The sequence below is a fragment of the Salmo salar genome, chromosome ssa06 (assembly GCF_905237065.1).
Source record: "Salmo salar chromosome ssa06, Ssal_v3.1, whole genome shotgun sequence".
In the NCBI taxonomy this organism is placed as follows: domain Eukaryota; kingdom Metazoa; phylum Chordata; class Actinopteri; order Salmoniformes; family Salmonidae; genus Salmo; species Salmo salar.
This window is the reverse complement of record NC_059447.1, coordinates 89463619-89476598: the sequence shown is the minus strand read 5'-3', so window position 1 is coordinate 89476598 and position 12980 is coordinate 89463619. Positions and strand designations below refer to the sequence as shown.

Below are 12980 nucleotides of genomic sequence, written 5' to 3'. Positions count from 1 at the left end.
GGTAAACAGTCCCACAGCTTCACCTTGACCTGGTAAACAGTCCCACAGCTTCACCTTGACCTGGTAAACAGTCCCACAGCTTCACCTTGACCTGGTAAACAGTCCCACAGCTTCACCTTGACCTGGTAAACAGTCCCACAGCTTCACCTTGACCTGGTAAACAGTCCCACAGCTTCACCTTGACCTGGTAAACAGTCCCACAGCTTCACCTTGACCTGGTAAACAGTCCCACAGCTTCACCTTGACCTGGTAAACAGTCCCACAGCTTCACCTTGACCTGGTAAACAGTCCCACAGCTTCACCTTGACCTGGTAAACAGTCCCACAGCTTCACCTTGACCTGGTAAACAGTCCCACAGCTTCACCTTGACCTGGTAATCAGTCCCACAGCTTCACCTTAGTGACTTTTCGATTCAGTTGACTAAAAACTAAACAAGATAAAAGTATCTCTGTGACTAAAATCTGTCTACAAAGTGGGTTGGAGAGGAGTTTTTGGAGAGATTGAGAGCTTTTTAGTGATAAAGCACAATTAATATTAGCAGCAGAGATGCGCAGTTCTGTTCAGCAAAGGATGCGTCACACCCAGTACGCACAGCCTACGTCACTGGTGAGCTGCTGGGGAGCAGCAAGTTATGAGAGTGGGCAGACAGGCTCCGCCTCTGATTATGCACATTGCGCAGACGACTCTCTTGCTTCAGTTTAGCCAACCAGTTTTTTGTCATCAAATTTTGTCATCAAAGTCTGGCATTTTCTGGATTTATGGTGCTTTCAAGACAACTGGGAATTTGGGGAAAAAAACAAGGTCGAATTAGGACGTCAGTGATCTTCAGGTCGGAGCTCTAGAAAGAGGCCAGAGTTCCCGACTTGGAATTTAGAGTTGGATGACCGTTCAAAACATATTTTCCAAGTTCCCAGTTGTCTTGAACTCACTGAAGTCTGAGATTTCCCAGTTCCACGTTTTGAGTTGTTTTGAATGCGGCAGAAGTTATGCTGGATTGACAGCATGGCCAATGTTGAATGTTTATCCTGTTAAGCTTGGAAAAGAGGCCCTTAAACCAAGACTTGGACCAAACATCCACTCCACTGAAGAGCAGGCTAGTGATTGCTTTGTAATGCTTGCAGTTAGCCATGGATTCCTTGCAAATCACTCATTGTTGAATTTGCGATTTCCAACTTGTGTAATGTTATTGTCCAATGGCCGACGAACACCGATACGTTTTATTTATAATTTCTCTTCATATGACAAGGATTTTGCCAGTAGATTGTCGACTTGATTCATGATGACTGCTAGCTTGCTAGCTAAGATTTTGAAAGTATGTTGACGTGATCAGTCCAATCAAAGCTACTGTAGATATAACGTGATTTGGCATCATTTTATCTGTGACTAATGACTTTTAGCCTTCTTGGATGGGCACTTCTAATGTAACTCTATGGCAGCACCTAAGGAGCTTGAATTTTTGTAAATTTTGTGACGACGAAGTGTCCCCACGAGTGACAGAACACTGAGCCAATCACGGCGCAGCTAGAGAACATTACCAACCCCTAAGCTCTGTATATTCCGCTGGCTGCCCCACCACCACAGAAAGCACTGAGCTAGGCTCGGACCATGTTTGTATGCGGCTTTATTAACGCAAAGATTTTTTTTGCCCTGAAAGACGGGTCGTCACTGTACAAATATATATATATATATATATATATATATACAAAAGTATGTGGATACCCCTTTAAAATGAGTGGATTCACCTATTTCAGCCACACCCGTTGCTGACAGGTGTATAAAATCGAGCACACAGTCATGCAATCTCCATAGGAAACCATTGGCAGTAGAATGGCCTTACTGAAGAGCTCAGGGACTTTCAACGTGGCACCATCATAGGATGCCACCTTTCCAACAAGTCAGTTCATCAAATTTCTGCCCTGCTAGAGCTGCCCTGGTCAAATGTAAGGGCTGTTATTGTGAAGTGCAAAAGTCTATGATCAATAACAGCTCAGCCACAAAGTGGTAGGCCACACAAGCTGAAAGAACGGGACCGCCAACTGCTGAAGCGCGTTGCGCATAAAAATCGTCTTTCCTCACTACAGAGTTCCAAACTGCATCTGGAAGCAACTTCAGCACATGAACTGGTTTTCCATGGCCGAGCAGCCGCACACAAGCCTAAGATCACCATGTGCAATGCCAAGCGTTGGCTCGCTGCTATTGTACTCTGGAGCAGTGGAAACACGTTCTCTGGAGGGATGAATCACACTTCACCATCTGGCAGTCTGACGGACGAATCTGGGTTTGGCAGATGCCAGGAGAATGCTACGGTACCTGCCCCAATGCATAGTGCCAACTGTAAAGTTTGGTGGAGGAGGAATAATGGTCTGGGGACGTTTTTCATGGTTCGGGCAGGGCCCCTTAGTTCCAGTGAAGGGAAATCTTAATGCTACAGCATACAATGACATTCTAGATGATTCTGTGATTCCAACTTTGTGGCAACATATTGAGGAAGGGCCCTTTCCTGTTTTAGCATGACAATGCCCCCGTGGACAAAGTGAGGTCCATACAGAAATGGTTTGTCGAGATCGGTGTGGAAAAACTTGACTGGCCTGCACAGATCCCTGACTTCAACTCCATCAAACACCATTGGGATGAGTTGGAACGCCGACTGCGAGCCAGGCCTAATCGCCCAACATCAGTGCCCGACCTCACTAATACTTGTGGCTGAATGGAAGCAAGTCCCAGCAGCGATGTTCCAACATCTAGTGGAAAGCCTTCCCAGAAGACTGGAGGCTGTTATAGCAGCAAAGGGGGGACCAACTCCATATTAATACCCATGATTTTGCAATGAGATGTTAAGACGAGCAGGTGTCTACATACTTCGTAGCTTAAGTTAAGATGAATGAACTGTAAGCCACTCTGGATAAGATGTAAATGTAAAGTGTAATTAATAACTTCACCATGCTAAAAAGGATATTCAATGTCTGCTTTTTTTTAAATGTTACCAATCTACCAATATGTGCCCTTCTTTGCGAGGCATCGGTGTGGAAAAACTTGACTGGTCTGCACAGATCCCTGACTTCAACCCCTTGGGGAAAAACTTCCCTGGTCATTGTGGTTGGATCTGTATTTGAAATCCACTGCTCGATTGAGGGACCTTACAGATAATTGTATGTGTGGGGTATAGAGATGAGGTAGTCATTCAAAAATCATGTTTTTGTCCATGCAACTTATGTGACTTAATAATTTACTCCAGAATTGATTTAGGCTTGCCATAACAAAAGGTGTTGAAAACTTATTGACTCAAGACATTTCAGCTTTTCATTTTTTATTAATTAGTAAAAAAATTAAAAAATTAAATCCACTTTGACATTATGGGGTATTGTGTGTAGGCCAGTGACAAAGAAAATCTAAATGTAATCAACTTTAAATTCAGGCTGAAACACAACAAAATGTGGAACAAGTCAAGGTGTGTGAATACTTTCTGAAGGCATTGTATATTTACTCTAGGTTAATGAGGCAATACAAATGTGACGTGACTAAAATATGACTAAAATGAAAAGGCATTTTATTGACTAAAATGAAAAGGCATTTTATTGACTAAAATGGATCAATCTTTGTCATTTTGACTAGACTAATGTATTATTCAAATGACAAAAATGTGACCAAGACTTAATTATATTTTAGTCAAAATGACTAAGACTAGACTAAATGTAAAAGACTGCCAAAATTAACACTGGTTTTGGTTAAGTGATTGTGAGTTACATTTTGGTTGTGTTTTGGTTGGGTTGTGGCCAGTCATTGTTTCAAGCATCACTTCTCTTTAAGCTTGGTCAGCTCCCAGCGTCCCTCTCCACACAGTTTCAACGAGACATCATGGTACTGGAGGGGGAACAGTCAGAAGGGCCTTCATAACACATTCATAACCCTTCATAACACATTCATAACACATACCACATTCATAACCCTTCACAACACACACATAACACATTCATAACCCTTCACAACACATACATAACCCTTCACAACACATACATAACACATTCATAACCCTTTATAACACAAATCAAATATTCATAAGAACTTCATAACACATACATAATACATTCATAAGCACTACATAACACATTCAGAACCCGTTATAACACATTCTTAACCCTTCATAACATATTCATAACATACATAAGCACTACATAACGTTCAGAACCCGTTATAACACATTCACAAGCACTTCATAATGCTTATGTGTACCTTCTCTAGGCTGCTGCGGTGTCCCAGGCTGACCAGGGTCATTCCCAGCTGCTTACAGCCTCGGTACATCTGCCCCTCTGCGTCTTCTGTCAGGGCACTGGTCGCCTCGTCCAACACTGGCACACGCACGTACACACACACACACACACGGAGTTAGCACTGGCCTCAGTCAACACTGACAAAAAGAGTCCAATTTCCTGTTATTACACTGAATTTTTGTATTTTATGTCTTGAATCAACCAAAGTTGAAATATAGTTGATCTCCACCTTCGTTGTAATGTAGTCATTACACACTTCTTGAGTTTAAGACACATTGTATCATCGATGGTAATGTGGGTAGGGAACAGACCTGCGTATTTAGGCTGCAGGTAGAAGAGGCGGGCAAAGCAAAGCCTCTGCATCTCCCCTGGAGACAGAACATCATACCTACACAGACAGAGAGACAGAGAGACAGAGAGAGAGACAGACAGAGAGACAGAGAGAGAGACAGAGAGAGAGACAGAGAGAGAGACAGAGAGAGAGACAGAGAGAGAGACAGAGAGAGAGACAGAGAGAGAGACAGAGAGAGAGACAGAGAGAGAGACAGAGAGAGAGACAGAGAGAGAGACAGAGAGAGAGACAGAGAGAGACCGAGAGAGAGACAGAGAGAGACCGAGAGAGACAGAGAGAGAGACAGAGAGAGAGACAGAGAGAGAGAGACAGAGAGACAGAGAGAGACAGAGAGAGACAGAGACAGAGAGAGAGAGAGAGAGACAGAGAGAGACAGAGAGAGAGACAGAGAGAGACAGAGAGAGAGAGAGACAGAGAAACGAGGTCAGCCATTTCAGTCCACAATCTAAAGCCCGACGTACCATCAGATCCAACATGATTGACACCCTTTATAAAGATGAGCAACAAAAAAATCTGTAAAATAACAAATACTCCTATCTTTTTTAGATTGTTGTTTTTATTGTAAAAAACAAAATCTCTTTCTCTGAGCAATTGTATTAGTAATCAAATCAAATTTTATTGGGTCACATACACATGGTTAGCAGCTGTTATTGGGAGTGAAACAAAATGCTTTGAGCTTCTAGTTCTGACAGTGCAGTAATATCTAACAAGTAATCTAACAATTCCACGACAACTACCTTGTACACACAAATGTAAGTAAAGGGATGGAATAAGAATATGTAGATATAAATATATGGATGTGCCATGACCGACCGGCATAGACGAGATGCAACAGGTGGTATAAAATACAGTATAATGATATGGGATGAGTAATGCAAGATATGTAAACATCATTATTAAAATGGCATTACTAAAGTGACTAGTGATCCATTTGTTAGAGTGGCCAATGATTTCAAGTCTGTATGTAGGCATGTAGCATACAATATAGCTCAATATTTTATTGGTTATTTTAAAAGTCTTTTATCTTTATCAAGGATGCCCATCATTTTGGACCTGACTGTTTATGTGCTGTAGTACTACGGGTACAAGAAAGTCAAGACCACATTTATTTGTTTGTTTCTTACCAGTTCCAGTCTACAGGCTCATCCAGTCCTCCTGTCCTCTTCAGGAGATTAGACTAGACCATCAGAGAGGGGTTCAGGTTAGGACATATCCTTAGAATACCGTAAATATAGGTAAAACATACATTTTTACATTTTAGTCATTTAGCAGACGCTCTTATCCAGAGCGACTTATAGTAGTGAATGCATACATTTCATAAATTTTTTCCCCCCCGTACTGGTCCCCCGTGGGAATCGAACCCACAACCCTGGTGTTGCAAACACCATGCTCTACCAACTGAGCCACACGGGAACAGAGTAAGACCGTAAGTATGCTAATATACACTTACCACTCCAGCTAGTTCCAGGTACTGTATGATTCTCTCATCGTCCACTGACCCTGTGAAAAGACAACGTCATGGCTTTAACACTGACAAGTTATTTATTTTTAGGGGGGGTATATGTAGTACTATTGCGTCCTAGTGACACTTTCTCTTAATGTCAAAATGGGGCCCTGAGAATGCCATTTTCACAAGACCATACCTGATTCAGGGTAGATCTCCTTTAGAGGGTAGATCACCTGTTGAAGAGAGGAAAAAATAAGTTAGTTCAATTCTGTTGCACTAGTGCGATCTTCCTCAACTGGTGAGTAGGGTTGTGAGCAAAGTATGAATGAACAAAACAAACAAATTAATGTTGTCTAGCTGTTCTGAGTGTTCCATCAGGTAGGGTTTCTGGGTAATATACACTGCTCAAAAAAATAAAGGGAACACTTAAACAACACAATGTAACTCCAAGTCAATCACACTTCTGTGAAATCAAACTGTCCACTTAGGAAGCAACACTGATTGACAATACATTTCACATGCTGTTGTGCAAATGGAATAGACAACAGGTGGCAGATGCTTTAGTCCAGGTCTGGGAGGAGATCCCTCAGGAGACCATCCGCCACCTCATCAGGAGCATGCCCAGGCGTTGTAGGGAGGTCATACAGGCACGTGGAGGCCACACACACTACTGAGCCTCATTTTGACTTGTTTTAAGGACATTACATCAAAGTTGGATCAGCCTGTAGTGTGGTTTTCCACTTTCATTTTGAGTGTGACTCCAAATCCAGACCTCCATGGGTTGATAAATTGGATTTCCATTGATTATTTTTGTGTGATTTTGTTGTCAGCACATTCAACTATGTAAAAAAAAAAAAGAGTATTTAATAAGATTATTTCATTCATTCAGATCTAGGATGTGTTGTTTAAGTGTTCCCTTTATTTTTTTGAGCAGTGTAGTACTTACCTGTTCTCTGAGTGTTCAGTCAGTCAGGTAGGGTTTCTGGGTAATATAGTACCTACCTGTTCTCTGAGCGTTCCGTCTGTCAGGTAGGGTTTCTGGGTAATATAGTACCTACCTGTTCTCTGAGTGTTCCGTCTGTCAGGTAGGGTTTCTGGGTAATATAGTACTTACCTGTTCTCTGAGTGTTTTCCGTCTGTCAGGTAGGGTTTCTGGGTAATATAGTACTTACCTGTTCTCTGAGTGTTCCGTCTGTCAGGTAGGGTTTCTGGGTAATATAGTACTTACCTGTTCTCTGAGCGTTCCGTCTGCCAGGTAGGGTTTCTGGGTAATATAGTACTTATCCGTGCTCTGAGCGTTCAGTCAGTCAGGTAGGGTTTCTGGGTAATATAGTACTTACCTGTTCTCTGAGCGTTCCGTCTGTCAGGTAGGGTTTCTGGGTAATATAGTACTTACCTGTTCTCTGAGCGTTCCGTCTGTCAGGTAGGGTTTCTGGGTAATATAGTACTTACCTGTTCTCTGAGCGTTCCGTCTGTCAGGTAGGGTTTCTGAGGCAGAAAGAGGATTCCCCTGGGACCAAAACACGTCGTCATCTGGACATAGCCGCTGTCGGCCTCCCACAGGCGGTTCAGGACCCTCAGTAGGGAGGTCTTCCCAGTGCCTGTGTTTCGGGATGAGCCATAGACTTAGTTAGACGACTCTTCTTTGTATATGTCCCCATTATGTCATCTGTGAGAACATGGGCAGCAGCATTGAGGCCATCGCCATACACTAGTCAAAATGACTATCCGACCGATCGTCGGCGATGTCATTTACAAAATAGCTTCCAATACTCTACTCAGCAAACTGGATGCAGTCTATCACAGTGCCATCTGTTTTGTTACCAAAGTGCCTTATACTACCCACCACTGCGACCTGTATGCTCTCGTCAGCTGGCCCTCGCTTTATACTCGCCACCAAACCCACTGGCTCCAGGTCATCTATAAGTCTATGCTAGGTAAAGCTCTGCCTTATCTCAGCTCACTGGTCATGATAACAACACCCACTCGTAGCACGCGCTCCAGCAGGTATATCTCACTGGTCATCCCCAAAGCCAATTCTTCCTTTAGCCGCCTTTCCTTCCAGTTCTCTGCTGCCAATGACTGGAACAAATTGCAAAAATCGCTGAAGCTGGAGACTTATATTTCCCTCACTAACTTTAAACATCAGCTATCTGAGCAGCTAACCGATCGCTGCAGCTATACATAGTCCATCTGTAAATAGCCCATCCAATCTACCTACCTCATCCCCATATTGTTTTTATTTACTTTGCTGCTCTTTTGCACACCAGTATCACTACTTACACACCATCATCTGCTCATCATCATCTGCTCATCTATCACTCCAGTGTTAATTTGCTAAATTGTAATTACTTCGCTACTATTGGCCTATTTATTGCCTTACCTCCTCACGCCATTTGCACACACTGTATATAGACTTTCTTTTGTTCTACTGTATTATTGACTGTATGTTTTGTTTATTCCATGTGTAACTCTGTGTTGTTGTTTGTGTCTAACTGCTTTGCTTTATCTTGGCCAGGTTGCAGTTGTAAATGAGAACTTGTTCTCAACTTGCCTACCTGGTTAAATAAAGGACTTGTTCTCAACTTGCCTACCTGGTTAAATAAAGGTGAAATAAAAAAAGTTTTTAAGTAGTCCATTTTCTTCTTCTTCTTCTACTACTACTATGAGTTGAAGCAGCTGAAAACGTGCATACTGCCACCTAGATTGTGTTGTTTGAACAGGTATAAAGCCAAGGTTGACTATTTACTGTCACCTGCAGTTATGCAATGTTTGCTCGCGAGTATAATTCATTGGCTGATCCCTCCTGATGACATGGATGGAATTATGTGATCCTTCCTTAACCGATAGGAAGTCCCACCCAGTTGACTACTTTAAGATGGTGGAAGTCCTCGATGGCAATGTCAATGAAAAAATAAATAAAAAAAGGTTATTTCCAAGTAGTGATCTCTATTTATCTCTATGGGTTGAGCATATCCACATTTTGAAACCTTCAAACCCTCCTGATGTCAGACCCCAAGTATATGTTAAAACAATGGAATTCTCATCTCCAGTATCATAACCGTAGTAGTGCTGCAATAACGGGTAGTCCAAAATTATGTATTTATTTAAAAAGTACAAATAATAAAAATGTATTCAGAAATCGAGTTTCAGCTTTATTGAACATCATACCCACGGCATGTCAAAACACCTCAGTATATGGTTTGATCATACACCTGCCTAACTAAGGTTGCAAAATTCGGGTAATATTCAGGAGGGAATAAGCAGAAAATCCAGTCCCAAAACTGGGATTTATGGAAAACCTGGGAATTTGGGAAAAAAATGACCTGAAATTTGCATCCCTACGTACAACCCTACCAAACTACCCCAATATAAGATATTATGATATACCTGTCTATCCCTACCTGTATATTATACCTGTCTATCCCTACCTGTATATTATACCTGTCTATCCCTACCTGTATATTATACCTGTCTATCCCTACCTGTATATTATACCTGTCTACCCCTACCTGTATATTATACCCATCTAACCCTACCTGTATATTATACCCGTCTACCCCTACCTGTATATTATACCCGTCTACCCCTACCTGTATATTATACCTGTCTATCCCTACCTGTATATTATACCCGTTCAACCCTACCTGTATATTATACCCGTCTATCCCTACCTGTATATTATACCCGTCTATCCCTACCTGTATTTTATACCCGTCTATCCCTACCTGTATATTATACCCGTCTAACCCTACCTGTATATTACCTGTCTATCCCTACCTGTATATTATACATGTCTATCATACCAGTCTACCCCTACCTGTATATTATAATATACCAGTCTACCCCTACCTGTATATTATACCTGTCCCACCCTACCTGTATATTATAATATACCAGTCTAACCCTACCAGTATATTATACCAGTCTACCCCTACCTGTATATTATAATATACCAGTCTATCCATACCTGTATATTATACCAGTCTACCCCTACCTGTATATTATAATATACCAGTCTACCCCTACCTGTATTATAATATACCAGTCTATCCATACCTGTATATTATACCAGTCTATCCCTACCTGTATATTACAATATACCTGTCTATCCCTACCAGTATATTATACCAGTCTACCCCTACCTGTATATTATAATATACCAGGCTATCCATACCTGTATATTATACCAGTCTACCCCTACCTGTATATTATAATATACCAGTCTACCCCTACCTGTATATTATACCAGTCTACCCCACCTGTATATTATACCCGTCTATCCCTACCTGTATTTTATACCAGTCTACCCCTACCTGTATATTATAATATACCAGTCTACCCCTACCTGTATATTATAATATACCAGTCTATCCACACCTGTATATTATACCAGTCTATCCCTACCTGTATATTACAATATACCTGTCTATCCCTACCAGTATATTATACCAGTCTACCCCCTACCTGTATATTATAATATACCAGTCTATCCATACCTGTATATTATACCAGTCTACCCCTACCTGTATATTATAATATACCAGTCTACCCCTACCTGTATATTATACCAGTCTACCCCTACCTGTATATTATACCCGTCTATCCCTACCTGTATTTTATACCCGGTCTATCCCTACCTGTATATTATACCCGTCTAACCCCTACCTGTATATTACCTGTCTATCCCTACCTGTATATTATACATGTCTATCATACCAGTCTACCCCTACCTGTATATTCTAATATACCAGTCTACCCCTACCTGTATATTATAATAACCTGTCTACCCCTACCTGTATATTATAATATACCTGTCTACCCCTACCTGTATATTATAATATACCAGTCTAACCCTACCTGTATATTATAATATACCAGTCTATCCCTACCTGTATATTATACCAGTCTACCCCTACCTGTATATTATAATATACCAGTCTACCCCCTACCTGTATATTATACCAGTCTACCCCTACCTGTATATTATACCCGTCTATCCCTACCTGTATTTTATACCAGTCTACCCCTACCTGTATATTATAATATACCAGTCTACCCCTACCTGTATATTATAATATACCAGTCTATCCACACCTGTATATTATACCAGTCTACCCCATACCTGTATATTATAATATACCTGTCTATCCCTACCAGTATATTATACCAGTCTACCCCTACCTGTATATTATAATATACCAGTCTATCCATACCTGTATATTATACCAGTCTACCCCTACCTGTATATTATAATATACCAGTCTACCCCTACCTGTATATTATACCAGTCTACCCCTACCTGTATATTATACCCGTCTATCCCTACCTGTATTTTATACCCGTCTATCCCTACCTGTATATTATACCCGTCTAACCCTACCTGTATATTACCTGTCTATCCCTACCTGTATATTATACATGTCATCATACCAGTCTACCCCTACCTGTATATTCTAATATACCAGTCTACCCCTACCTGTATATTATAATAACCTGTCTATCCCCTACCTGTATATTATAATATACCTGTCTTCCCCTACCTGTATATTATAATATACCAGTCTATCCCTACCTGTATATTATAATATACCAGTCTATCCATACCTGTATATTATACCAGTCTACCCCTACCTGTATATTATAATATACCAGTCTACCCCTACCTGTATATTATACCAGTCTACCCCTACCTGTATATTATACCCGTCTATCCCTACCTGTATTTTATACCAGTCTACCCCTACCTGTATATTATAATATACCAGTCTACCCCCTACCTGTATATTATAATATACCAGTCTATCCACACCTGTATATTATACCAGTCTATCCCTACCTGTATATTACAATATACCTGTCTATCCCTACCAGTATATTATACCAGTCTACCCCTACCTGTATATTATAATATACCAGTCTATCCTACCGATATTATACCTGTCTACCCCTACCTGTATATTATAATATACCAGTCTACCCCTACCTGTATATTATACCAGTCTACCCCTACCTGTATATTATACCCGTCTATCCCTACCTGTATTTTATACCCGTCTATCCCTACCTGTATATTATACCCGTCTAACCCTACCTGTATATTACCTGTCTATCCCTACCTGTATATTATACATGTCTATCATACCAGTCTACCCCTACCTGTATATTCTAATATACCAGTCTACCCCTACCTGTATATTATAATAACCTGTCTACCCCTACCTGTATGTTATAATATACCTGTCTACCCCTACCTGTATATTATAATATACCAGTCTATCCCTACCTGTATATTATAATATACCAGTCTACCCCTACCTGTATATTATAATATACCAGTCTACCCCTACCTGTATATTATACCTGTCCTACCCTACCTGTATATTATAATAACCTGTCTACCCCTACCTGTATATTATAATATACCTGTCTACCCCTACCTGTATATTATAATATACCAGTCTATCCCTACCTGTATATTATAATATACCAGTCTATCCATACCTGTATATTATACCAGTCTACCCCTACCTGTATATTATAATATACCAGTCTACCCCTACCTGTATATTATACCAGTCTACCCCTACCTGTATATTATACCCGTCTATCCCTACCTGTATTTTATACCAGTCTACCCCTACCTGTATATTATAATATACCAGTCTACCCCTACCTGTATATTATAATATACCAGTCTATCCACACCTGTATATTATACCAGTCTATCCCTACCTGTATATTACAATATACCTGTCTATCCCTACCAGTATATTATACCAGTCTACCCCTACCTGTATATTATAATATACCAGTCTATCCATACCTGTATATTATACCAGTCTACCCCTACCTGTATATTATAATATACCAGTCTACCCCTACCTGTATATTATACCAGTCTACCCCTACC

At 40.7% G+C, this 12980-nt stretch overlaps 1 protein-coding gene across 5 annotated transcripts in view; it reads right to left on the bottom strand.

The window, feature by feature from the left end:
* Window positions 1-3526: 3526 nt before the first annotated feature.
* The window catches only part of abcd4 (ATP-binding cassette, sub-family D (ALD), member 4), a 59726-nt gene continuing 50272 nt past the window's right edge, over window positions 3527-12980 (bottom strand). For all 5 annotated transcript variants that reach the window (XM_045721150.1, XM_045721149.1, XM_045721153.1 and 2 more), the window contains 7 exons: window positions 7520-7668; window positions 6264-6300; window positions 6071-6120; window positions 5745-5797; window positions 4580-4656; window positions 4231-4346; window positions 3527-3861 (listed from right to left, as the gene is read on the bottom strand). In XM_045721150.1, the coding sequence (XP_045577106.1) occupies window positions 3793-3861; window positions 4231-4346; window positions 4580-4656; window positions 5745-5797; window positions 6071-6120; window positions 6264-6300; window positions 7520-7668 (551 nt within the window). In that variant the 3' untranslated portion in view covers window positions 3527-3792. The remainder of the gene's footprint in view (window positions 3862-4230; window positions 4347-4579; window positions 4657-5744; window positions 5798-6070; window positions 6121-6263; window positions 6301-7519; window positions 7669-12980) is intronic.